Genomic DNA, 23,792 nt, shown 5'->3' with positions numbered 1-23,792 from the left:
TGAGGTTTGCAGGGCTTCTGGACTGGTGAACACATGGGACGTGCTGGGAGGGGGATGTGCTTGGAGAGGGCACGGATGCTCTGTGGGCGTCCCCACCCCCACCCGTCCCCCTCTTCCATTGGCTTTCCCGAGCTGCATCCTCCATAACAAAACTGAAATTGTAAGTAAACATTTTCCTGAGTTCTGTGAGTCAGTCTAGCAAATTATGGAATCCTGAAGGCGGGGGGGAGCGGGGTGTGGGAACCCTGTATTTGCAGCCAGTGGGGCAGAAGTGGTTAGGGGTCCTCGGGACTCGTGAAAGTGAGGGCAGTCCTATGGAGCACCTACACCTGTGGAGTCTGAGTCTGACGTTAACTCCACATCAACAGTGTCAAAATGGAATTACATTATCGGACACCCAGGTGGTGTTGGACAATTATTGTTGGAACGACATACTTGCTCTCACTGGTGTTCTCTCTCTCTCTCTCTCTCTCCCCCCCGCCAACTAGCCCCATTACTATAAACTAGCCCCCCTTCCTAGAGATGAATAATGAATGTTCTGATAAAGAGCTGATCTTACATTCACCAAGTATTTAATACCATAAGCGCATGGAAAATAATCACCTTCCTTCCATATCTCTAATTGTCTTATCTTTAGGCAAATCCATCTATAAACACAGCAGATAATAACTTAGGAGGTATCGCTCCAATCACAGAAGCCCTAGAAAATAACTTTCACAGACTGTATTAAAAACTTGTTTAATTGAAGCTTCCAGAACACTAGCTGTTTCAGGAAAACGATTTCTATAGATACTGAGACCTTGTAAAAATATATATATATATATATAAAAGAGACTTTGAGCTCAGGACAGCAGAGCAAGCACGCATGGCTTCCTTCCCAAGAGCACAATGAAATGCCAGTAAAAATATTTTTTGAAAGAATAAATCCATTCCATGGTGGCCCTGAGAACACGAAGGGGTGCTATCAGTGAATAAGTCATTTGAAAAGCTTTCTTTCAAAAAAGAAGACTGTTGGGACTGTATTGACAAATCAAAAGCGGGGGGGGGGGAGAAAAAAAGCAACTTGAAATACACATTCAGGGCTACAGATAAGAGCTCTTTCTTCCTGATAGAACCCTGGAGAAGCTCTGAGCTTGGAGTCAATGGCTATTGGGAGCCAAAGAATGGCCTACAGAGAGATGGCTGTGAGGCAGAAGCCAGGGCATCTGAGGGGAGAGCTGTCTAGAGAACAGCAGAGCCAGGTGGCCCTTGCCCCTGTCCCGTGGGGACTGGAGTCTGCAGAGTACTGGATCCCAGCTGCAGCCCCCCAGGACAGCTCTCTCTAGAGAGGAGGGTTTGCCTAAGGAGCGCCCATGGTGTTGGTGTCCAGGCTAGCAAATGAGTCAAAGAGGAGCCTCTAGGATAGACATGGAGGTGAAAAAAAAAAAAAAAGACATAAAAAGATGTCACCCTGAGGTTAAAGTTCTCTTTCCCTTAGTGATTTGGGGGTAAGGGTTATATAGCAAAAGGTCCTGGATCTGCTGTGTCCTCTTCTACCCTAAGCACACACCCTAAAGGGAAAGCTGCCTGCTGGTATACCCTGCCTGCCCATATAGAATACATTCAAGAGAGAAGATCTGGGGGGTAAATAAACCTACTGAAATACCAACAAAGCCTACATCAGCTACCTATACTCATCAATATGATCCTTGACTCATGGACCTGCCTTAACAAAGTACCAAGACTGCGGGGGCTTCAACGACAGACATGTATTTTCTCACAATCCTAGAGCCTAGAAGTATGAGATCAAGGTGTCAGCAGAACTGGCTTCTTATGAGGCCTCTCTCCTTGACCAGCAGACGGCCGTCTTCTCCCTGTGTCCTTACATGGTCTTCCCTCCGTGTGTGTCTGTGTTCTAATTTCCTCCTCTTATAAGGACACCAGTCTTATAGGATTAGGGCCCAACCTAAGGACCTCATTTTAACTTAATCACCTCTTTAAAGACCCTATTTCCAAATACAATCGCATTCTGAGGTTCTGGGAATTGGGACTTCAACCTGTGAATTTTGAGGGGACATAATTCGCCCTATAACAGCATGAGAAAGACTGAGATGAACAAACCAAAGCTTACCTGGAGGACACAGAAACACTGCAAAGAGCGGAAGGAAAATGTAAAGTTCTGATTAGTACCACTCAAAGGTTTAAAAGACTTTACCTTAAAAACATACTTCTGTGGGGGAAAAGCCATCGTAAGCATTAAAGCATAAGCTTTAATGGTGTTTAAAAGTATAGTTCTCAAAATTTAAAAAAAAAAATCTGTTAGAAGAGCTGAGTCATAGAATAGATACAACAATAAGAGAAATCAGTAAAACATGTTGGTAAATCTAAATAAAAACACTGACCATAGGAAAAAAAGAGAGCTTCAGTTTAAAACATTATAGAGGAAGAGTTTGAAGTTAAGAATTCTAAACTTGATTGATTCAGAGATATTTATTTGCTCTAGACTTTGTTAAAAATATGTAAACTTAAGTCTACATGTTAAAAATATAAGAGTGGCTGTGGCCCAAGGTGGGTGGCCTCGCTGAGCATCTCACTCTTGGGGGGAGATAGGGGAAATTCGTTTTCCCATAAAATGGTCATTTCTCGGCGCCTGGCTTAGTATGGAGCCCGCTTTCAGGCCCTCAGAATGCACAGGGACCAGAGCCCCGGCTCCCATCTCCGCGTGGGTGTTGAAACGTTAGTAGCCTAGTGTGCATATCCGCTCAGTTATCTCTGAGGGCCACGAGGCTTCCATTCCGCTCACGGCTGTGGGTTAATAAAATACCTTCATTTCTGACACCCGGAGAAACTCTTTCTTGCTTTCAAGCTCATCTAAGAAGTATAAATCAATTTTTAAAAATGTTTCATCTAACATTTCCCTGTGTGTGGGGAAGGCAGCGAGGGGCTCCCCATCAGCTCAGTCTACCATTTTGATCAACAGCCTGTACTGTGAATAAAGAGTTCATAACAGAAAACACGTTTAGATCCCTTACAATGTGTGAGGCCCAACTCTCGGAGTGTCACACGTGGCCATTCATATCACCTTCATACAACACTCTAAAGTAGGCACTAAAATCCCCATTTTCTAGACAAGGAAGTTAAGGACAGAGAAAGAGGAGGGTCCCACGGCTAGTCAGTATCAGAGGCAGTTTGGCGCCTAACTGCGAAACACTGCCCCCGTGACGGTCACGTGTGTCACCCACCCAGTGTGTCCAGTCTTCTTCCCCTTCAACCAGACGCAGGGGTAGGATAACACCTCCTAGTGGTTTTAGCTCTGACCAAGGAGCTCTGAACGAAACTGACTTGTCACTGCTGGGCCAGAGCACTTAACTGCAGGAACAAGACCCTCTAGAGCTCTCCGACTCTCTGGCACAGTGACCATCAATGTTTGAAATGGTGGCTATTCTATCCATCAGGGATCTTAAGTAACCATGCCCACCAATGACCCCACAACAGATATATACTGAAAGATAAAAAAAAAAAAAACACGTTTTCTATTTTAAGCTACTTATACTTGGGGTTTTTTTTTTTCATAAAAGTTAACTTATTTGTGTTAATATGTAATGGCTTATTATTGTTATTTTTAAAATGAATAAATATTTTTAAAATGTTTTAAATTTCTAATGCAATTAATGTTGACAGCTATAACCAATGTAAACAAAAGCTCTTAGGAGTCCTCAATGATTGTTAAGAATACAAAGCAGGGCTTCCCTGGTGGCGCAGTGGTTGAGAATCTGCCTGCCAATGCAGGGGACACGGGTTCGAGCCCTGGTCTGGGAAGATCCCACATGCCACGGAGCAACTGGGCCCGTGAGCCACAATTACTGAGCCTGCACGTCTGGAGCCTGTGCTCCGCAAAGAGAGAGGCCGCAATAGTGAGAGGCACGCGCACCGCGATGAAGAGTGGCCCCCACTTGCCGCAACTAGAGGAAGCCCTCGCACAGAAACGAAGACCCAACACAGCCATAAATAAATAAATAAATAAATAAATACATAAATAAAAAAAAGAATACAAAGCAGCCGTCAACCACAAAGTCTGGCAATCTCTAGACTAGGTAAACACCAACCAAATGAAAGCCTAAATTGTGATATTAATATCTAGCCAGTAGACCTAAAGGTAAAAAGCGGTAGAGATAGAGAGATATTTCCATAATGATAAAAAGATAAAAACACCAAAATAAGATTAAATAATCCTGTATATATGTACCTAATAACCTTTTCTTGAAATTTATAAAATAAAAAATTGACCCAGTTACATGGATAAATTGCTAAGTTCACAAACCCTGAAGGCAATTTCATCACACCTCTTTCAGAAACTGATTGGAGGAAGCAGAGGGGTAATAAAGACACATAAGATGGACAAAGGAATTCAAAAGCCTGATGTAATAAGTGTATATGAAGCCCCGTCTCCCCAAACTGGTGACCACACATTCTCCTGAGGCACACAGAGGGGTGACTCGCCACAACGGTTACTAAGGAGATGTTAACAAGTTCAGAAGAACCAGTATTATATAGAACATAATTCTCTGACCCTTATGCAGTTCAATGAGAAAATCAACAATAAAAAGATGGTTTAAGGTAGTCATTTCAGTGACAAGCTAAGTACATACTAGGGATGTCACATACAACATGATAATTAGTACTGCTGTGCACTGTATACGAATGGTGTTAGGAGAGTAGGTCTTAAGACTTCTCATCACAAGGAAAAGATATTTTTTTTCCCTGCTTCCTTAATGGTGCATCTCTCTGACATGACGGATGTTCACTAAACCTATTGTGGTAATCGTTTCATGATGAATGTTAAGTCAAATCATTACGTTGTACACCTAAAACTCATACAGTGCTGTATGCCAATTATATCTCAGTAAAAGTGGAAAAATATTTTAGAAGGTGGTTTAAAAAAACATGTTTGGAGGGCTTCCCTGGTGGCGCAGTGGTTGAGAATCTGCCTGCCAATGCAGGGGACACGGGTTCGAGCCCTGGTCTGGGAAGATCCCACATGCCGAGGAGCAACTGGGCCCGTGAGCCACAATTACTGAGCCTGCGTGTCTGGAGCCTGTGCTCCCAACAAGAGAGGCCGCGATAGTGAGAGGCCCGCGCACCGCGATGAAGAGTGGCCCCCGCTTGCCGCAACTAGAGAAAGCCCTCGCACAGAAACGAAGACCCAACACAGCCATAAATAAATAAATAAATTTTAAAAAAAAGTTTGGAAATTTAGAAACAATGAGTTAAAAAATCAATGGCAATTATAAAATGTAATGGAGTAAATTAAAATAACAGCACTAAATATCAGTATCTGTGGAGGGTAAAAGTGGCATTTGAAGGAGGATGCACATAGGCTTTCGTATATTTGAACAGAAGAAATGGTATTAACTAGCATGGAGCCATAGTGCTGTTCAAAATTACTGTCAACAGGGAGCTCCCTGGCTGTCCAGTGGTTAGGACCCCATGCCCTCACTGCTGAGGGCCCGGGGTTCAATCCATGGTCGGGGAACTGAAATCCCACAAGCCGCGTGGTGTGGCCAAAAAAAAAAAGAAAAAAAGAAAATGACTGTTAACATAACTGTTCCTTGACTCACACTGTTGATTGTCCTTCCCAGGAAAATATAAATTCCCCGTAATTTTCAGGGCTTACTAGGTGTTCACGCTGTGAAGCATCCCAGCCCTGCTCCGAGCCCCTCTGCAACTTCACCTTGGCACGTCTGCCTCGTCACCCACCCTACCAGTGACAAAAGCCTTCTTCGGATTTCTCAAATTTGCAAGGCTCTCTGCAGCCTCCGAGGCCTCACACGAAAGGTCCTGGCACTACCTGGAATGCTTCACCTGCCCTCCCCCCTTCACTGGCCCACCCTGGCCCAGGTCTTGTAACCTCAGCCACCAACTGAACCCGGGCCTCCCTGTCATCCCCTGCCCGGGCCGCCTGGTCTCTGCCTTGACAGCACATCCTGCGATGTGAGAAAACACCTTGATCTGGGGGGGTGTTCGTTTCATGTCTGCCTCTCCCAGCTAGACTTAAGAGCAGTAAGGGAAGGGTTCTGGTTTTGAGTTGTAATTGTTGCTTTTCGATATAAAGGGCCATACACACAGCTGGTACTCAGTCAACATCTGCTCAATGAATAAACGCCCCGCTGCCAATGTGCTTATTTCTTCTCCCTAAAAGTGGCTAAACTCTCAGTTTAGATGCACTAACTGCTACGGGACAATGCAAACAGTATAGGGATAGAGCTATAAAAGTAAAAAGTAAATTATACAGACGAAAAAGTAAATTATACAGACGAAATTACAGGATTGATAAAGTAGAAAACTGAGTAATTTTACATAACAGATGACACCAACGCTATGGATGTTTAGGTCACTGTACAGATAGGTCGAAGGTCACACCTACACAGCGACTCCCACCTTCCCCTCCAGCCTGCTAACAGTTCTCCTCTCCCCGGCTCTCTGGACTCTGGGATCAGTGGCCTTCTCCCACATTTCTCAACCGTGTTACCCTCCTTTCCATATAAGGGCCTTTGCAGACGCTGTTCCCTCTGTTAGAAATGGTCTTTGAAATCTCAGTACATAGATCATGCCCTTGGGGAAGGCTTTCCTAATCCTAATCCACGTCAGGGTCCTCTGTTCTATGTTGTAATGGTGCCCTGTACGTCTCTAACTGGGCATCCGTGCACTTAGCTGTCTAACGTCTGCCTCTCCCTCTAGAACAGAGGGCAGAAGCCGAGTCTCACCACAGCTGATTGATGATACGTGGGTTCTAGCACAGAGCTGAGCGTACAGTCGGCCCTCGGTATTTGCTGAATGAATAGAGAATGTACTAAGGAAGGAAAAATATTACTCTGGATTTTGGGACAGACCTCACTAGGCTTAATGAGGCCTCTTTTTATTAGGAACAAGAGATTATTTAATCCAGATAAAGGAAAGTTACGGAGCCAATGAGTAAAACGTGCACATGCGTGTACAGATGGGCCACGGCTGCCGCTGCTTCTGCACAGCAGGAGGGTTTACAGTGCCTCCAGGTGACCAGAGGGCAGCAGAGATGGCCGTAGGTCGGGGCGACTGAGTGCAATTCTTCCCAAAGATGAAGAGATGGCAGGGGGCGGGGGAGGAGAGTGACCGCACAAGCTCCTCTCCATCCTAAGAGTCGCTGAGACTAAGGAACTCACAAATCTCTTTATGAATGAAATGCAGGCTTGAGAAGCCACTCCACGAACCCCAGCAGCCGAATGAAATCTCAATAAAGGAAATCTGAACCCAGATCAGCACAGCCACTTGGAGAAAACCGTTCCCCACCGGCAGGTATGTGTCTATATCCCAAAGTTGGGGGCGGGGGTAGGGCGGGGGGGTGGGCACTGCGGTCAGGCCCCCTCGTCAATGCATAAAAGCCTGCTTGGTCCGTAAAGTGCCCGATGGCACAGAGACACGCGCTCCAAGCCCTAGGCTCAGCTCTCCTGGGATAGAGCTCTGGGCGGTGGGATCGGGGTGTGGCCCTGCTCACTTACCAAGCAGTACCACAAACTCCCTGGACCTCAAAGCATTGTACATTTCCTTTAGAGGAAAGCAGTTTCTGCCTGTCTTCGTCCAAAGGGCAAGCATACTGAAATTCTGGGGGTGCAGCATCAGACGACATCATCCCCGCCACAGCCACCAGCTGACACGCTGGCAGAGCTGGGAGGCATTGTTCCAGCACAGCTGATCCCTGAGCTCGGCTAGTATGTGATCTTACCATCAGGAGGGCCCAGTGGAGAAGGTGCCTGGGTTACATCACAGAGCACCAAACCAGGACAAGGCCCAAAATGAAGTACTCTACAGCGCCCTCGGCTTGAACAAATCGTCTTCTTAGAGCGCTGTTTCCCGACTGTCAGCGTTTCAAGTGCCCCCCCTTCATAACTTTCTGCCGTGCTCATGTTTCACCTGCGCCATTTTTGCTTAATGTTTTTCTTCTTATCAACTCACTATCATTTTCCTGCTCACACAAGTTAACTGAATAAGAAGATTCTGTAGTGCTGTGAAATCAGATTTCAAATAGCTAGTCATTTTTATTTCTACCACACATTAAACTTAAAATATGCAACTATTAAAATATAAACTGCTTCTCTCCGTGCTACCTCAAATCAGCTGGCCTACTGGACTCTGGGAAATTCTGACACCAGCTATTCCACAAAGAGATTCTTTCGCCCAAATGCCCACACACTTCACCAGTACAAGACTCAAGTCCGCAATTAAATTCTGTTATTAAAGTGCTACGCAGTTTGAGAGGTTGACCGGGGCGCCAGAACTGCAAACTTCCTTCTGTGACGCCCGCTTCAAAGAAAGCTCCTCAAGAAGGAAGAGGAGTTACAGACACATGAAGGAGTCAATACATGTTTTCTAGCGTAAGAGGGGTTAACCTGAGTTCACTGACAACTGACAAAAAGACAATGATTACCTACATTAGTTTCCTGTTGCTGTTCTAACAAATGATTACACACTTAGTGGCTTAAAACAATACACAATCACTCCCCTATAAGTTTTGGAGATCAGAAGTCCAAAATCAGTTTCACTCAACTGAAATCAAGGTGTCCCTCCAGATGCTCTAGGGGAGAGTTCATTTCCTGGCCTTTTCTAGCTTCTAGAGCTGTCTTCCCTGCCTCCCTTGGCCCGGGGCCCCTGCCTTTATCTTTGAAGCCAGTATCATAGCACCTTGCTTCAGTCATCACATGGCCACGCTTCCATGTCAAAGCTCTCTCGGCCTCTTTCTTTTTGGGGCCGTGCCTGGCAGCATGTGGGGTCTTAGCTCCCCGACCAGGGATTGAACGCACACCCCCTGCAGTGGAAGCGCAGAGTCTTAACCACTGGACTGCCGGGGAAGTCCCTTGGCCTCCCCCGCTTTGAGAAGGGCACCTGTGATTACATTTAGGCCCCAATCACGTAATCCAGGATAAGCTCTCCGTCTCAAGATCCTCAATGGATTAACACGCCTGCCAAGTCCCTTGTGTCACAAAAGGAAACACAGATTCCAGAGATCGGGATGTGGGTATCTTTGGGGGCTATTACTCAGCCTGCCACATTACTTTCAACATGAAACTGCAGCTAGGAGCTCTAACAGACCCTTACAATGGTAATTCACTGATGTGTACGTGAAATCTTTGATCATTTTGTCTAGTTCTTTCAAAGGACACCCTGGTCTCCTCAATCCCAGTACTTATGCTGTCAGTAGAGACGAGTGGCCTTCACTGTCACCATGGATTCTTCCAGAAAGCAAGGAAAGGTTTAAAGATTGACAGAGAAACATCGAAAGGACTGGCCGAATTTGGGATATTTGAACATCAAAAAGAATGAGAAGGACCACCACACACTGGCAGAGGTTAGTGACAGTCTGTTCCTGGTGCTGTTTCCTCCTCCCTCGGAACCGGGCCTCTGTGGTTCTTCTCGGTGCTGACTTCAAAGCTTGGCCAACGCCCAAATCAGGTCTCAGAAATATCTACTTCAGTCAAGTCAGTCCCATTCATTTTCTTGTTTCAGTGTTCCTTTCCAAAGACCCTGTCCTCTTGAGCATGAGCTTTAAGGGATTTTTCAGTAAAACTGTATCACAGCTGCACTTTGGAACAGCATCTGGGCAGTCAGCCTGACACGAACCCTTTGCCCCCAGCCATCCGTACGGTTCACTGTGAACTGTGGTCCCATGGGGCAATCTCCCTGGCTCGGCCCTCCACCCACCCCTCTTCTCCTGCATCCCACCTTCACCAGCTGCCAACCCCCCAAATCCACTAGACTTGCAGGTCCTCCCATCACCCGCATTTTCACTGAACTGCCAATCCTCTTTCTCATTAGGCTTGGTCACTGGCATAGGAACAGGGTAATTACTGGTGTGGGCCAGGCCCGTTTTAACTCTCTATGAGAAGATTCCTACAGTGATGATAATTCGACCCTTTGGGCTTTGTGGCTATGCTCTCAGTCTGGATACTTGATTCCAAAAATGGCCTGGCTGGCCATTATCTTAGCCTATTGTTTCTCTCATTTAGTGAAAACCAAAAGAGTAATTCAGTAGGTCAATAAACCAAGTAGAGATATTTACAGCCAAAAGTGGAAACCTTCTCCTGGGTCCCAGGCGCCTCATTATGTACTCGGGTCACAGTAAAAATCCAGATGGGGCTGCAAGCCTGTTCTCAACACCTCCAGACATAATGGCTTCTTGACTTTGACAAAAGGAATAAAGGCTGATCACAGCCCTAGCAGGGACATCATTTTTATCCTCAGAGAGTCTCTCTGTTCCTATGAAAGCAAATGGCTGACTCTGCCCTATTTCTGAGGAGCAAATGTGCGCAACAGAAAACCACCAGCATAGCTGCAATCTCAGTGGGAGGCCACCACAGAGAAAACCCAGCTTATTCTGGCAACTCATGGAAAAATACCTCATGTTTGTCTATGTACACATATATGCATCCGGGTCTGGAACGGAGATGAGGACCGGGGAGGCAGGAGGAAGAGGTGAAAAGGATGGGGGTAAAACGTGTGATGGGAAGAAAGAGTCTCCGTGACTAGGATGTGAGATGTGTCATATGTAACCACGTGAACGGTCTGTGCATGGGTGGGCTTTCCATCTGTCATGTGAGCATACGAGAGGCAGGAGAAAAGTACAGTACTAAATACATTCTCTCAGCATATTCAACAGGGGCACTGGTTCCCAAACCCGGCAGCCCACTGAAATCATCTGGGGAGCTTTAAAAAAGTACTGATGCTTGGGCCTCACCCTAGAGATTCTGATTTAACTGGCATAAAGTACTGTGGTGGGCAGAACAGCGGCCCTCCCCCAGACACATCTACAGCCTGGAACCTGAGAATATGTTATTAGGTTGCATGGCCAAGGGGCATTAGGTTGCAGATGGATTAAGCTTGCTAAATCAGTTGACCTTAAACAGGAACACTATTCTGGATTATCCGGGTGAGCCTGACATAATCACAAAGGTCCTTAAAACAGGAAGAGGGAGACAGAAGCTAGAGGTCAGAGTGATGCCATGCGAGAAGGACTCAATCCACCATTGCTGGCTTTGAAGGTGGAGAAGGGGGCCACAAGCCAAGGAATGCAGGCAGCCTCCAGACACTGGAAAAGGCAAGGAAATTAATTCTCCCCCAGAGCCTCCAGAAAGGGATGCAGCCCTTCCAGCACCTGGTTTTAGCCCAGTGAGACCCATAGCAGACTCCAGAGCTCCAGAGCGATAAGGAGGGGCTGCACTGTCTGAAGCCACTAAGTCTGTGGTCATGCGCTACAGCAACAACAGAAAACCAGCTCAGGTATGGCCTGGGCTTTGGAGGCTGAGAAGGTCCTCAGGTGATTCTAATACGCAGCAAAGTATGGTGGCTACTGAACAAGGTAAGGACATGCCAGTGTGATTGCTTATGCAAGAAAATGCACGGAGACTTCATCCGGGAAGTCAGCAAGTCACCTCACCAAAGTAGGCACCATCCATCCTTGACCATGGACCACGGTTACTAGACATGGCTTATCTGAGCACATCACAGGACGGACGTGCTTTACCAGTGTGTGGCTAGCGTCCTTTCTAGACTGACCCACTCAACAGGCTAAATTTCCTTGGGATAAAGAACAATTATACCTATGATAGGCAGATTTCCTACAGAGCTAATTTTCTTATGAATACTGTCTTTCAAGGAAGGAACTGGCCAATAACTGAGTTAGATGCACATACATGAATTAGTACGTTCACATCAGCACGATCAGGAAAGGACTGAACTGTCCTCCTCTCTGTCCTTACACCATTAAGAACCTCTATTAGGATGGTAAAGCTAGAGGGTTTCTCCATTTGCTTTGGTGATCTATTTATTTATGACAGATGGATAGAATTAACTTTTTATGCATTTATGACAGATGAATGGAATAGTACCGTGGCAACAGATGAACGCAGTCTTTGTAGAGATGAAGAAAAGTGGGACTTGCGCAACCTGACAGGTGCAGCTCCCCCTTGGAGCGAGTACGCGCCCACCTCCAGGGCTCCAATGGTCGCCCACACAGGGTAAGCTTTCTTGAAAGCCGTTCCACCGTGAGCCTCCATGATACTATGACCAAAAGCTGAAACCTTTTACTTTTTTTACTTTTCTCTCCCCACTTTGTCTTCCTTAGAGAGGAGGCTAGTGTGAAATTTCATTTGTATCCCTTACAACTGAGGTGACGTTACGGGGCCCCTCAGCCACTCTGGGCTTCACCTCTGACAAACAGCAATAACACCACCTTCACAGTGCTATGCGCTGATTAAATGAAACGGCACAGATTAAAGGGCTTAGCACCTAGTAGGGGCCTTCGATAAACGCTCGCCTCACTGAAACTCAACCATTCTTCTGCTTCCACCCAGCACCTCTCTGCTGAAGCTGCTCACATCTCTTCCCTCTAGTCCTGTCCTCTCACCGAGCTCTAGTACCGTATCTCCCACCGTCCACTCGACACTGTGACTCGGATTCCTCACTGGCATCTCTCATTGGACGGGTCCAAACCGGACTGAGGATCTCCACTCACAAACCAGCGACTCCCCCCCTCCCCCATTCCCGACAGGGTCCATGCGGTAAAAGCACCGTCAGTCCCCTGCCTCCATCCCCTCTCCTCCACTCCTACTGCTGCATCTTTCACTCACGCCCCTGGACCCTCAACCACACAGCCTTCTGGGTAGGCGCCTGACTAAAAGCTCTGTCTCTCCCAAGCCATCCTGCTTGCGGGTTTGCAAACTAATCTTTCTCCAGCCAGGTTTGTCACATCGAGCCCTGAATAAAAAATCTTCAAGTATTTTTTGGCCCTGCAGCCTGGTATTTATGACGGAAGAGGAGCCAACTCCCCCCCGCCCCGGGTGTGTAGAGGACAACTCAGTGTGCCCTGGCCCTGCACTGGTGTACAACGCATTGAGCCACTTCACCCCGTGACCACATAAGGTAGAGCCCACAGGATAAACAGATCACAAAACAAAGCATTTTTAAAAGCAGCTACAGAAAACTGGACATTTTTTAACCAAATTTCTTTTCCTAGTGTTTAGTAACTACAATCTAAATCTGCCACAAACCACCCTCAATTGCATTAAACTATCAATATAAAAATCCATTGACGTTAAACTACTTTAGGTGTTTTGTAATATTAAAATCATTTAATAGACAAGCCTTTAGCATTTATATTAAATGGCAAATCTGGTCAATTTCAGATGTGTTCTTACCATTTTGTTCATTCAGTTCATTCCCAATTTCCTGCCCCATTTGTTTCTGGCGACTTATGATCGAGGAAAGGGCATCAAGGCCTGCGTCCTGTTCTGAAAGAAAAAGTGAGACAATTAACTCACTAAAAACCAAAGGAAAACAATTTAAAGTCTAGAAATAGACACAATATATGATCAAACTAACATTTGAAATCAGTCAGGAAAAGAGAGAAAATAGTTAACATTATTGGAACAAAATTAAAAAGTTAAACACTTATAACCCTCAGACCTTAAACTAAAATGATTTCCAGATGAATTACATTTTAAACATTACAAATGAATATAAGATTTGACTATATAACCATTTAAACATTCTGATACTTGATACATAAACAGCATGTACAAATCAATAAGAAAGACTTAATCTTCCAATTTTTTAAATGGGCAAAGGATATAGATAAGAAATGCACAAAAGAATAAAAAAGGAAAACAAATAAAAGCTCTGACATCACTAATTTTTTTAAAATATCAACAAAAAACAATACTGAGGTTTTTTTTTTTCTGACTTATCAGATTTGTAAGCATTAAAAAGAATGCTAACACCCAGGGTTAAGTAAAGTGTGAAGAAGCTCTAAGTGCTAAGTCACGGGAGGACAGTTAACACATCTTTCTAGAGAGCAAATCGTGCCTACGTCTTGATCGATTCTATGTCTAGGAAATGTGTGCAACAAAACATCTGGATGGTATGCCATGATGTATGTACAAGGATACTCCTTGAAACACTGCTTCCTTTGCCGCTTTTCAATTTATCGTCTCTCAGCTCCAAGTTCACCCTTTTTTGACTGCTCTGTGAAAATGGATCTGGGTCCTTTAAATAATTTTTCCATTGCCAGCTTTGGCGGTGGAGGAGACAGCAGAGATACTGTGGGGGAAACGGGTTTTGCTTCCTGACTCCAGTGCCCTCCTGACAGACTCCTGCCATGCTGACAGCTCCTTTGGTGTGCAGCGGCCAGCAGCACCCCAAGGCCAGCAACGTCTCCCAACACACCCCCCCCTCCTTGGGCAGTTTTGGAATAGAGTGCCTCCAGTAAGACGCCTCCCTGTGCACTGTTTTCCCTAGTACCCTAAGGACCCATCTCCAGGCAGTGTCGCCAGCTCGGCCCCACAGCGACTTCTCTGAAATCCAGTGAACCCCAGCTGTGCCCTCTTCAACCTGATCGTCACCTCAACCCTGGGGGTACTGCTGTGGGCGCTCTGTCTCCACAGGGGAGTGACTACACCTTCTACCTGCTATTTCTGTCTCTTTACTTCCTGCTGGCTAACCCCTCATTACTCTAACCCCCTGTTGTAGTTCAATAATTCCATACACTACATTTTTCCATGTTCGAATTTCTTTCTCCTGATTGGACCCAGATGGATACATTTATAATAGTGAAAAATTAGAAACAACCTAATGCCCAAACACAGAGATTTGTTTAAAAACAGAGTATAGGGACTTCCCTGGCAGTCCAGTGGTTAGGACTCCACGCTTCCACTGCCGGAGGGCCCGGGTTCAATCCCCCTGATCGGGGAACTCAGATCCCACTGAGCCGTGCAGTGAGGCCAAAACAAACAAGCGAAACACAGAGTACAGCCATAGAGTAAAACACTATATGGCCGTGAAAAGTGATATGGTACAGGTATATTTTGATTTCAAAAGAAGTTCATGATACGTTATTGGGTTAAAAAAGAAAAGCAGAATACAAAACAATGTATAGTAAGATAGCATTTTTGCTTTTAAAAAATGTGTTACCTTTCTAAATGTTTGAAAATTTAAAGAGAAAAGAACTCAAGTTACTCAAGATCCTTTATTTAAAAAAAATTTTTTTTAAACTCTAGGCAGTCCCAATCTCTTTATAAGTACTTTTTCCCTTTGCTTGCAGGTGCATTGGAAAGAAGATTCCAAGGCTGAGTCTAACGATTCTTTCCACCAAGCACTCTGCTGGGTGAGGGTAATGTGCCATTCGTGGCTCTACTTGTTGATCAGTTTTTTTTTTTTTTTTTTTTTAACGTCTGTTTCACATGAAGGACTCTCTACAAAAGCAGAAATCATAAAGGTCTTCTTGCCCCAGATCACATTAACAACACTTCCTTATATAATTTTTCCTAGTCTTTTTATGGAATTAAGCCATTATACAACTTGTTAATTCATCTGGAATTTATTTAAACTAATGGTGTGCGGTAAGGACCCCTTAGTAACGATTTTTGACACTACATGCTCTTTTAACTGTACAAATGAGCTGCTGTCTCTAGGGATCATTCCAAGGGACGATTTTATAGCAAAATCACTTTATAATGAGGTCCTTTTGGTCTTCAGTAACCACCTCTTGGATGGCCTCCAAGAAAAATCTATCATCAACCTAGTGCTGCTTTAGGATGACCGATGTTACAGTGAAATTCCAAATGCACCCCCCAAATAAACCATATATATTGTAGAACTGAGGGTCAAGTGTCAACGCGAATTAAAAGGTAAAACAATATAAAAAGAGAAAAGGAGATTCCTCTATGGTTTTCAATTAGGAAAAAAATCATTAAAGTCCTGAAGTTGCTTTACCTAGTGTAGACATAGAGTATGAATGAAAAATACCTATGTTACTCCTTTCACTTAACCTTGACTCATTATCTGACTTAACTACCTAAAGGTTATCTTGCTAATGCAAAACAGAAAGAGGGCTAAAAATTCTGCTCTACTCAAATCATTTCTATAAGAACTTAGTACCTCCTCACTATGTTTAAGTGCTACAATAAATTTTCATCCTATGATTCAGAAACACAGAAGGTCCAGATAACAGAGATGCTGTGTATGTAATAATAATATTGATGACTTGAGCTTCTACAAGTCTTTTTTTAAATTTTTACTGGAGTATAGTTGATTTATGATGTTGTTAGTTTTTGTTGTACAGCAAAGTGAATCGGTTATGCATATACATATATCTACTCCTTTTTAGATTTTTTTCCCATATAGGTCATTACAGAGTGTTGAGTAGAGTTCCCTGTGCTATACAGTAGGTTCTTATTAGCTATCGATTTTATATACAGTAGTGTGTATATGTCAATCCCAATCTCCCAATTTATCGCTCCCTTTCCCCCTTGGTAACCATAAATTTGTTACAGTTTGTTATCTGTGACTATTTCTGTTTTGTAAATAAGTTCATTTGTACCATTTTCTGAGCTTCTACAGGTCTTAAAGCAGCATTTCTAAGGGGAGGCAGTGTGGTCATCTTAGAGCCAGTGAACAAAATGCTGCTACTTGCAAAAATATCAACGATTATCAAGACCCATGCAGACAGCTACCCAGAACCATGTAAAACTACTACGATGTTGTAATCACAGCTCATTAACCTATCCTACCTTATTGATACCCTAAAGCATTATGATATCACAACAGATCATTTGCAACATACCATACTCTATTAATCATTCTTCAATTTTATAATGGTATTGACTTTAAAAACTGGATGACCATTGCACTACATAGAATAATGGCCCCCTAAAGATGTCCACATCCTAATCCCAGGAACCTGTGAATATATGACCTTACATGGCGAAAGAAACTTTGCAGATGTGATTAAGGGTAAGGAATTTGAGATGGGAGATGATTCTGGATTATCCATGGGGGGCCCAGTTTAATCACATGAGTCCTTAAAAACAGAGAATCTTTCCCAGCTGTGGTCAGAGGGAGGCATGAAGAAGGGTCAGAGAGATGCAACTTGCTGGCATTGAAGACTAAAGAAGGTGTCCAGGAGCCAAGAGATGTGGGTAGCCTCTAAAAGCTGGAAAAGGCAAGGGAATGAATTCTCCCCTGGAGCCTCCAGAAGAGAACCCAGCCCTGCCAACACCTTGATCGTAGCCCAGTAGCATCTATACTGAACTTCTGAGCTACAGAACTATAAGATAATAAACTTGTATTTTAAGTCCCTAAGTCTGTGCTAATTTATTATAGCAGCAGTAGAAAACAAATACAAGCATTTTTTGAAAAATCGCTTCAGAATAGTTAGGTGTTTGACTACTTCCTATCTTAAGACATGCAGAAAAACCATCTTCTAACTAAATACCATGTAATTGTGGGAGGACAATCTGGTGGCTGTAGATTAAAAATAAAGGGACAGTCATCATAATGTATTCTTGCCGAAAGTAACAGACGTCATTCTGATCAAGCCACTAAATCTAACTACCAATTTACAGAAAATATGTGGGACAGAGGAACACATTAAACAATGTGTGTGGATACAAATAGCAATTCTAGATAGTGGGAAACTATAGGGCAAATGTCCTTGTTTCGTCAAAGAAACAGCAAAGAAAAAAAGAGTTGGCAAAGGCACCTACCTACTAAAGAAACTTAAGGGACATAACAAATTAGTTGCAATGTACAGACCATATTCAGATCCTGAATTGAACAACCTGAAAAAAAAAAAAAAACCCATCATGGGACAATCAGGGAAATCAAATATCCAGTCGGTGTTCAGATTAAGAATTGTTAACTTATTAAGGGTAATAATGGCATGGTGGTTATGTTTCTGTTTTTTAAAAACAGTCCTTATCTTTTGCAGACATGCTTTAGAGTTATATTCTGGAATATTCACCAATGAAATTGTACAATGTCTAGGATTTGCTTCAAAAACAATCCAGGGATGGGCAGGTGGGTAGACATATAGATGAAACGAGATGGGCTATGGGTTGATAATTGCTGAAACAAGTGATGGGTAAGACAGAATCATTATCTTACTTTCTCCACTTTCATACATTTGAAACTGTCAAAAGTAACAAGTTACCAACATTTTAACAAGTAAATAAAACCAAGGGACATTCTTAAGAACTGCAACCTCAGGCCCCCGACTGAGCACATGACAAGAGCCGCAAGGGCTGGGGCTGTGTCTTCCTTTCCTATGGTTTTGCCCAACTGGTTCAGAGCCCAACTGGTGGTACAGAGCAAGTATTTAATAAAAGTGTTTAAACCAAGGAATGACCACAGAAGACCCTCTAGGTCTGTAGAAGGAAGAAATACAGTCTCTGCTACACACATATGGAATGACTTCTCATTAATACTAGACAGCTCTCTGAGTTTAGGTAATAGAAAAAGTAGCCGATGCTGTGTTGTCCGGTGCCCAGAGAGGAGCGATGGAAATTCCCACATTTGATATATAGGAGCTCTCCTTGAAGAAGGGGAAGTAGATGAGGTCACACTGGGTAAAGATAATCACTACATTGGAAAGACTCTTAGAGCAAGTTCTAGGAACAGATGTTTTTAAGATCTGGGGGGAAGGAATCTTGGTGTAGGTGACAGCTGCAAGAAAGGTTATCTTGAAAAACCTGTGAGGTTATGATTGCAAGTGTTCAAAGATGAGTTGCTTAGACGTGCCAGGGTACAACGCAGCCCGGCCGGCCACCTGCCCCACCGCTATTTCTATGAAAATACTTAGAGACCTAAGAACACAGAAACCCAGAACTAATGCACAACTTTCTGCTAGAATCCAGAAAGAACGTCTATAGACTATGGTAAGAATAGTTGGAGCTAATTAAGAAGCCCCAGCAACAGCGACCTCCTGGGTAGAGGTAGAGCAATTCTCCAATGTTTGCCACCCGCCATCTGACTCAGAAACAAGGGTCTGTACTGACCAAAAAAGCACCTTCCCTTGTTTTAGTGCAGGGATTTTTTTTTTTTTTTTTTTTTTTTTTTTGGCCGCAACGCACAGCTTACGGGATCTTAGTTCCCCGACCAGGGATCGAACCTAGGCCCCAGCAGTGGAAGCGCCAGGTCCTCACCACCGGACCGCCAGGGGATTCCCTCTCACAGGGATTTTTGAGGTGATCCAGTTATTGTCATCACCTCACCCATCTTCTGCTGAACGTCCATTCGCGCCTCAAATTATGGCTTAGGTAGCACAGAAGCTGAGGCCGGCTAACTGGCTGTAACGAGGCCTAGCTTCCGGGTCAGGGAAGGAAGGCATTCATTGCCTCGAGTCTAAGCTCTACCAAAAAACTGTTATTCAGGATGACTTTCCAAGTGTTTTCTAAAGGTCAACGAAAGTACAGAAAGGCTAACAGATTCCACAGGCAAAAGGAAGTTAGAAGCAACCCTTTGTGGTTGTGTATTTTTTTTCCAGTGCGGGACCTGGCCAGGAAGCAAAGCCATGGTAACCTCAGCGCATCACCAAGGTTCCTGGGGCAGAGAAAAGATTAATGAGGGTTTCGTGTAAAGATGACTTCCATTTTTGTGTTTATCCTTGAAAAACAGCTTGCTAAGAAATCAAGGCGGTGGGGGAGGGGGGCGGGGATAGAGCATTTCAAAACACAAAGAGTAGAAAAACATCCTGACCTATAATATATGCTGCTCCTCTCCTCCATTCTTTTATTCCCCCCCCCACCGAACCCCAAAAGCCAGCCGGCTTCCAAAGGGGGGGCATCTCAATAAGGGTGCTCTCGGTTTTGGAGACAATACAAACACATGCACGCAGCGTCCTCTGACACCTAGCCTACAGTAATCTCTGAATGAGCCACCTCCTCTGGGCAGGGATAACTTTTCCTGACTGAAAACAGTTTTTCTTGGCAAAAAGCAACAATGCCCAGAAAATTCATTAGTATTGGCTAGTAAGACATTCCTTTCAGGAACCATGAATCCTGAAAAGTAAAATCTGCCTTGTTCTTAATTTCTTCACTTTACTTCAGAAAATGGGTGAAATATATAGAGTTAAAGTGATATGGGAGGAACAGTACTTCATTCACCAGATAATTTCACTGTGAAAAGGGAGTTCAAAACAGAGTTAGACTTCTGCTTCTGGCCAAGAGGGACTGACAGGCACCAGATTTACTTCTGGCCCCAAACAACTGGAAAACAAAACACAAAACCACAGGCAAAATATATAAAACAACAGTTTCAAGACACAGACATCAGGAAATGAAGGACAGTGGTCCCCGAGACATGGGAAACAGATGAGATAAGCTCTCTGCCCCACACCATCGCCTTGAGAGAGTTCCCAGGCTATGGTGTGGGGAAGCCAGATCCCAGGTAGAGCCCAGCAGTCTCCCCGAATTGAGAAGAATCCAAAAAAACAGGTCCAGGTGGCTACAGTACATAGGGCACAGTACCAGAGAGCTGCACAGAGAGAAAATGCTGGAGATTTGCACAGGGTCCACCCTGAGACTTCAGGTGAGTGTTGATCAGGGCACATGGGTGAGGAAATTAAGGCTGGGGAAAGAACCACCTGAAAGCCTTAGAAGGAATAACTCTCTGAGCTCACAGGAATTGCACACATAATTCCTACCCCTACCCACCAGGTCACCTCATAATTCAAAGGGCATCAGAGAGGGTATGCAGAATGGCTCTGGCACAGGAGTGAGGGAAATCACCTCTTGACTGGAGTCCACAAACATTTTCTATAAAGGGCCAGATAGCAAATATTTCAGGCTTTCTGGTTCATATGGTCTCCACTGCAGCTACCCAACCCTGCCATTGTCACAGGAAAGCATCCATAACTAATAAACAAATGAACGAGCATGGTTGTGTTTCCATAAAACTTTATTTATGGACACTAAACTTTGAATATTATACAGCCTTTACAAGTCATGAAATATTCTTTGACTCTTTTCAACCATTTAAAAATGGAAAAGCCATTTTTACCTTGCAGACCATACAAAAACAGGTGGTGGGCCAGATGTGGCCCATAGGTCATGGTTTGCTGACCCTTACTCTAAAATAAACACTGCTCTGGTCCACCTGACAAAGCAAGACCCAAATAACTGCATCCCAGCAAAAAAAAAAAAAAAAAAAAAAACTCAAGAATATTTTTAGAAAGAAATATCTAGTAACTGAACAAAGAAAAACTCACATCTGGCTTTCAAATGAATATTTCCTCCATAAGATTAGAAACAAGGCAAGAATGTCTGCTCTCATAATTCCTACATTGTACTGGAGGTTGTAGCAAGTGTAATAAGGCAAGAAAGAAAAATAAAAGGCATCTAGATTGAAATGAAGTAAAACTACACCAATTAAAAGACAAAGACAGAGTGGATCAAAACACAAGAGTCAACTATATGTGGTCTATAAGAACCTCACTTTGAATGTAAAGAAATACATGGATTAAAAGTAAATGGATGGAGTGGGAGCGAAACCAACGCCTGCCTTCGAGCAGCAGCTGTGCCGCGGCCGCCGAGGGTTTCTGTGCCCAGGGCTGCTCCCACCAGTCTACAGCACAGGGCGTATCTTTGCAAACCTCTTCAAGGGCCTTTTTGGCAAAAAAGAAACACCCATTCTCATCGTGGGCCTAGATGCTGCAGGAAAGACCACCATCCCGTACAAAGTGAAGCTGGGTGAAATCGTGACCACCACGCCCACTACAGGCTTCAACGTGGAAACCGTGGAATACAAGCACATCAGCTTCACTGTGTGGGACGTGGGCGGCCAGGGCAAGATCCAGCCTCTGTGTGCCACTACTTCCAGAACACACAAGGTCTCACCTTTGTGGTGCACAGCAAAGACAGAGAGCGTGTGAATGAGGCCCGAGAGGAGCTTATGAGGATGCTGGCAGACGACGAGCTCAGGGACACTGTTCTGCTCATGCTGGCTAACAAACAGGACCTCCCCAATGCCATGAATGCAGTGGAGGTCACGGACAAGCTGGGTCTACACTCTGAGGCACAGGAACTGGTACATTCAGGCCACCTGTGCCACCAGCAGGGATGGGCTCTATGAGGGGCTGGACCGGCTGTCCGATCAGCTCCAGAACCAGAAGTGAGCTGGACTCCTCTCTCCTCCCCATTCACTCCCTCCTCCTACCCTCGCTTTACTCTCATGTGGCAAATGCGCCCCTGGGGTGTGAGTGCCAGAAGCTGTCTCCATGGTCGGTCACAGTGTGCTTCACCAGGCTGTAAATGTGCAGACGCTGCCTGCAACTGGGTTTTTATTTAATGTAAATAGTTTTTGTTTCCAATGAGGCAGCTTCTGGTACTCCTATGCAATAGTACTCAGCTTTTTTTTTTTTTTTTTTTTTTTTTTGTAAAAAGAAATCCAACCCACTGTTTAGTACTGAGAAGGGATTTTAGGCACACAGGTCATCCAGGAGTCGCCGTTTCGGATGAGCCGGGTGCTCCTCCTCTTGGGCTTTAGATCTGTGTTGAGATCCATTTTGGTGGTTGGTTTTTAACCCAAACTCGGTGCATTTTTTAAAATAGTTACAAGATAAGGAGAACACTTGAACACACAGAAGGGAGAAATGTGCCTAGTGTAGGTTCTGCAGTAATGGCCTGAATTCAGTCCACCGGTGGTCTACCTCCTGTTGGGAATGTGAAATGGGGCAGAACCAGCCATGATCCATTCTGCATGGTCACAGTAAGGTCCCTGTGATTTGCTCTGTCTCGGGTCATCCCACACCACATAGCATTTGTGCTTACACGGCCGCCCGGGAGATGGGCTGGAGGCTGCACCCACTGCTCTCAGACCCCTTGGAGGAACCCCAGCTTTTCTTGGGTCAGCATGGGCACTTTGGTTGGAACGCTCTGGTTGGAGCAAGAGCCCTGCAGTCTCCTTGCTTGCCTGCTCTGGGCTCTCTGGGGTCCCACCACAGCATGAGCACAGGTGGTCATCCTTGAACCCCAGCCCCTCGGAGCCCCTGTCTACATGTGCTTTCACTCCCTCAGCCTGCAAGGGTCAGATTTGCCATCGAAAATAACCTCTACTTTTTTCTTTTGTATTTTGATAAACACTAAAGAAGCCGGAGCTGTTAACCTTTACCTTGGGGAAAACCTCAGAACTGGTTTACTTGGTGTTGCAGAACCTCTTACTGCTTTCAATACACAATTAGTAATCAGTTTTGTACACTTGTTTTCAGTTTTCATTTCGACACACAAGCACTGTAATTACAGCTATTAGAATAAAATCTCTTAACTATTAAAAAAAAAAGTAAGTGGATGGAGAAAGATAAACCATACTAACAGTCATCAAAAGAAAGCAGGAGTTGTCATATTAATTTCAGACAGAGCAGACTTCAAAGCAAGTAAAGTTATCAGGGGTAAAGATTATTACATAATGATAAGGGGGTCAATTCTCCAAAATGACATAACAATCCTTAATGTGTATGCACCTAACAGAGCAAACTACATGAGATGAAAAGCAGAGAGATGCAAGGAGGAAGAGATAAATCCACTATCATAGTTGGAGACTTCTACACCCCTCTATCAGAAATGGACACATCTAGCAGGCATAGTTAAACTCAACACCACGATCAATCAACTGGATGTAATGGACATCTACAGACTGTTTTATCCAACAACAGCAGAATACACATTTTTCTCAAGCTCACATGGAACATTCACCAAGATAGACCACATTCTTGGCCATAAAACATACTTTAATAAATTTAAAAGAACAGAAATCATACAGTTCTGCTCTTGGAATACAATGGAATTGAACTAAAAATCAACAACAGAAAGATAGCTGGAAAATCCCCAAATATGTAGACATTAAACAATATATTTCTAAATAACACATGATCAAAGAAGTCTCAAAAGAACTTTAAAAATATTTTGAACTAAATGAAAATGAAAACACAACTTACCAAAATTTATGATACAACAAAA

General features: G+C 44.2%; 1 protein-coding gene and 1 pseudogene across 3 annotated transcripts in view; one reads left to right on the top strand and one right to left on the bottom strand.

Moving 5' to 3' along the window:
* The window catches only part of STX8 (syntaxin 8), a 262,491-nt gene that overhangs the window by 178,165 nt on the left and 60,534 nt on the right, over positions 1 to 23,792 (bottom strand). For all 3 annotated transcript variants that reach the window (XM_057536811.1, XM_057536812.1, XM_007166336.2), the window contains exon 6: positions 13,203 to 13,295. In XM_057536811.1, coding sequence (XP_057392794.1) covers positions 13,203 to 13,295 — 93 coding nt within the window. The remainder of the gene's footprint in view (positions 1 to 13,202; positions 13,296 to 23,792) is intronic.
* LOC103013844 (ADP-ribosylation factor 1-like) lies at positions 21,308 to 21,952 on the top strand (annotated as a pseudogene).

Source organism: Balaenoptera acutorostrata, chromosome 20, assembly GCF_949987535.1.
Source record: "Balaenoptera acutorostrata chromosome 20, mBalAcu1.1, whole genome shotgun sequence".
Lineage (NCBI taxonomy): Eukaryota > Metazoa > Chordata > Mammalia > Artiodactyla > Balaenopteridae > Balaenoptera > Balaenoptera acutorostrata.
This window is presented reverse-complemented; position numbering and strand designations above follow the sequence as displayed.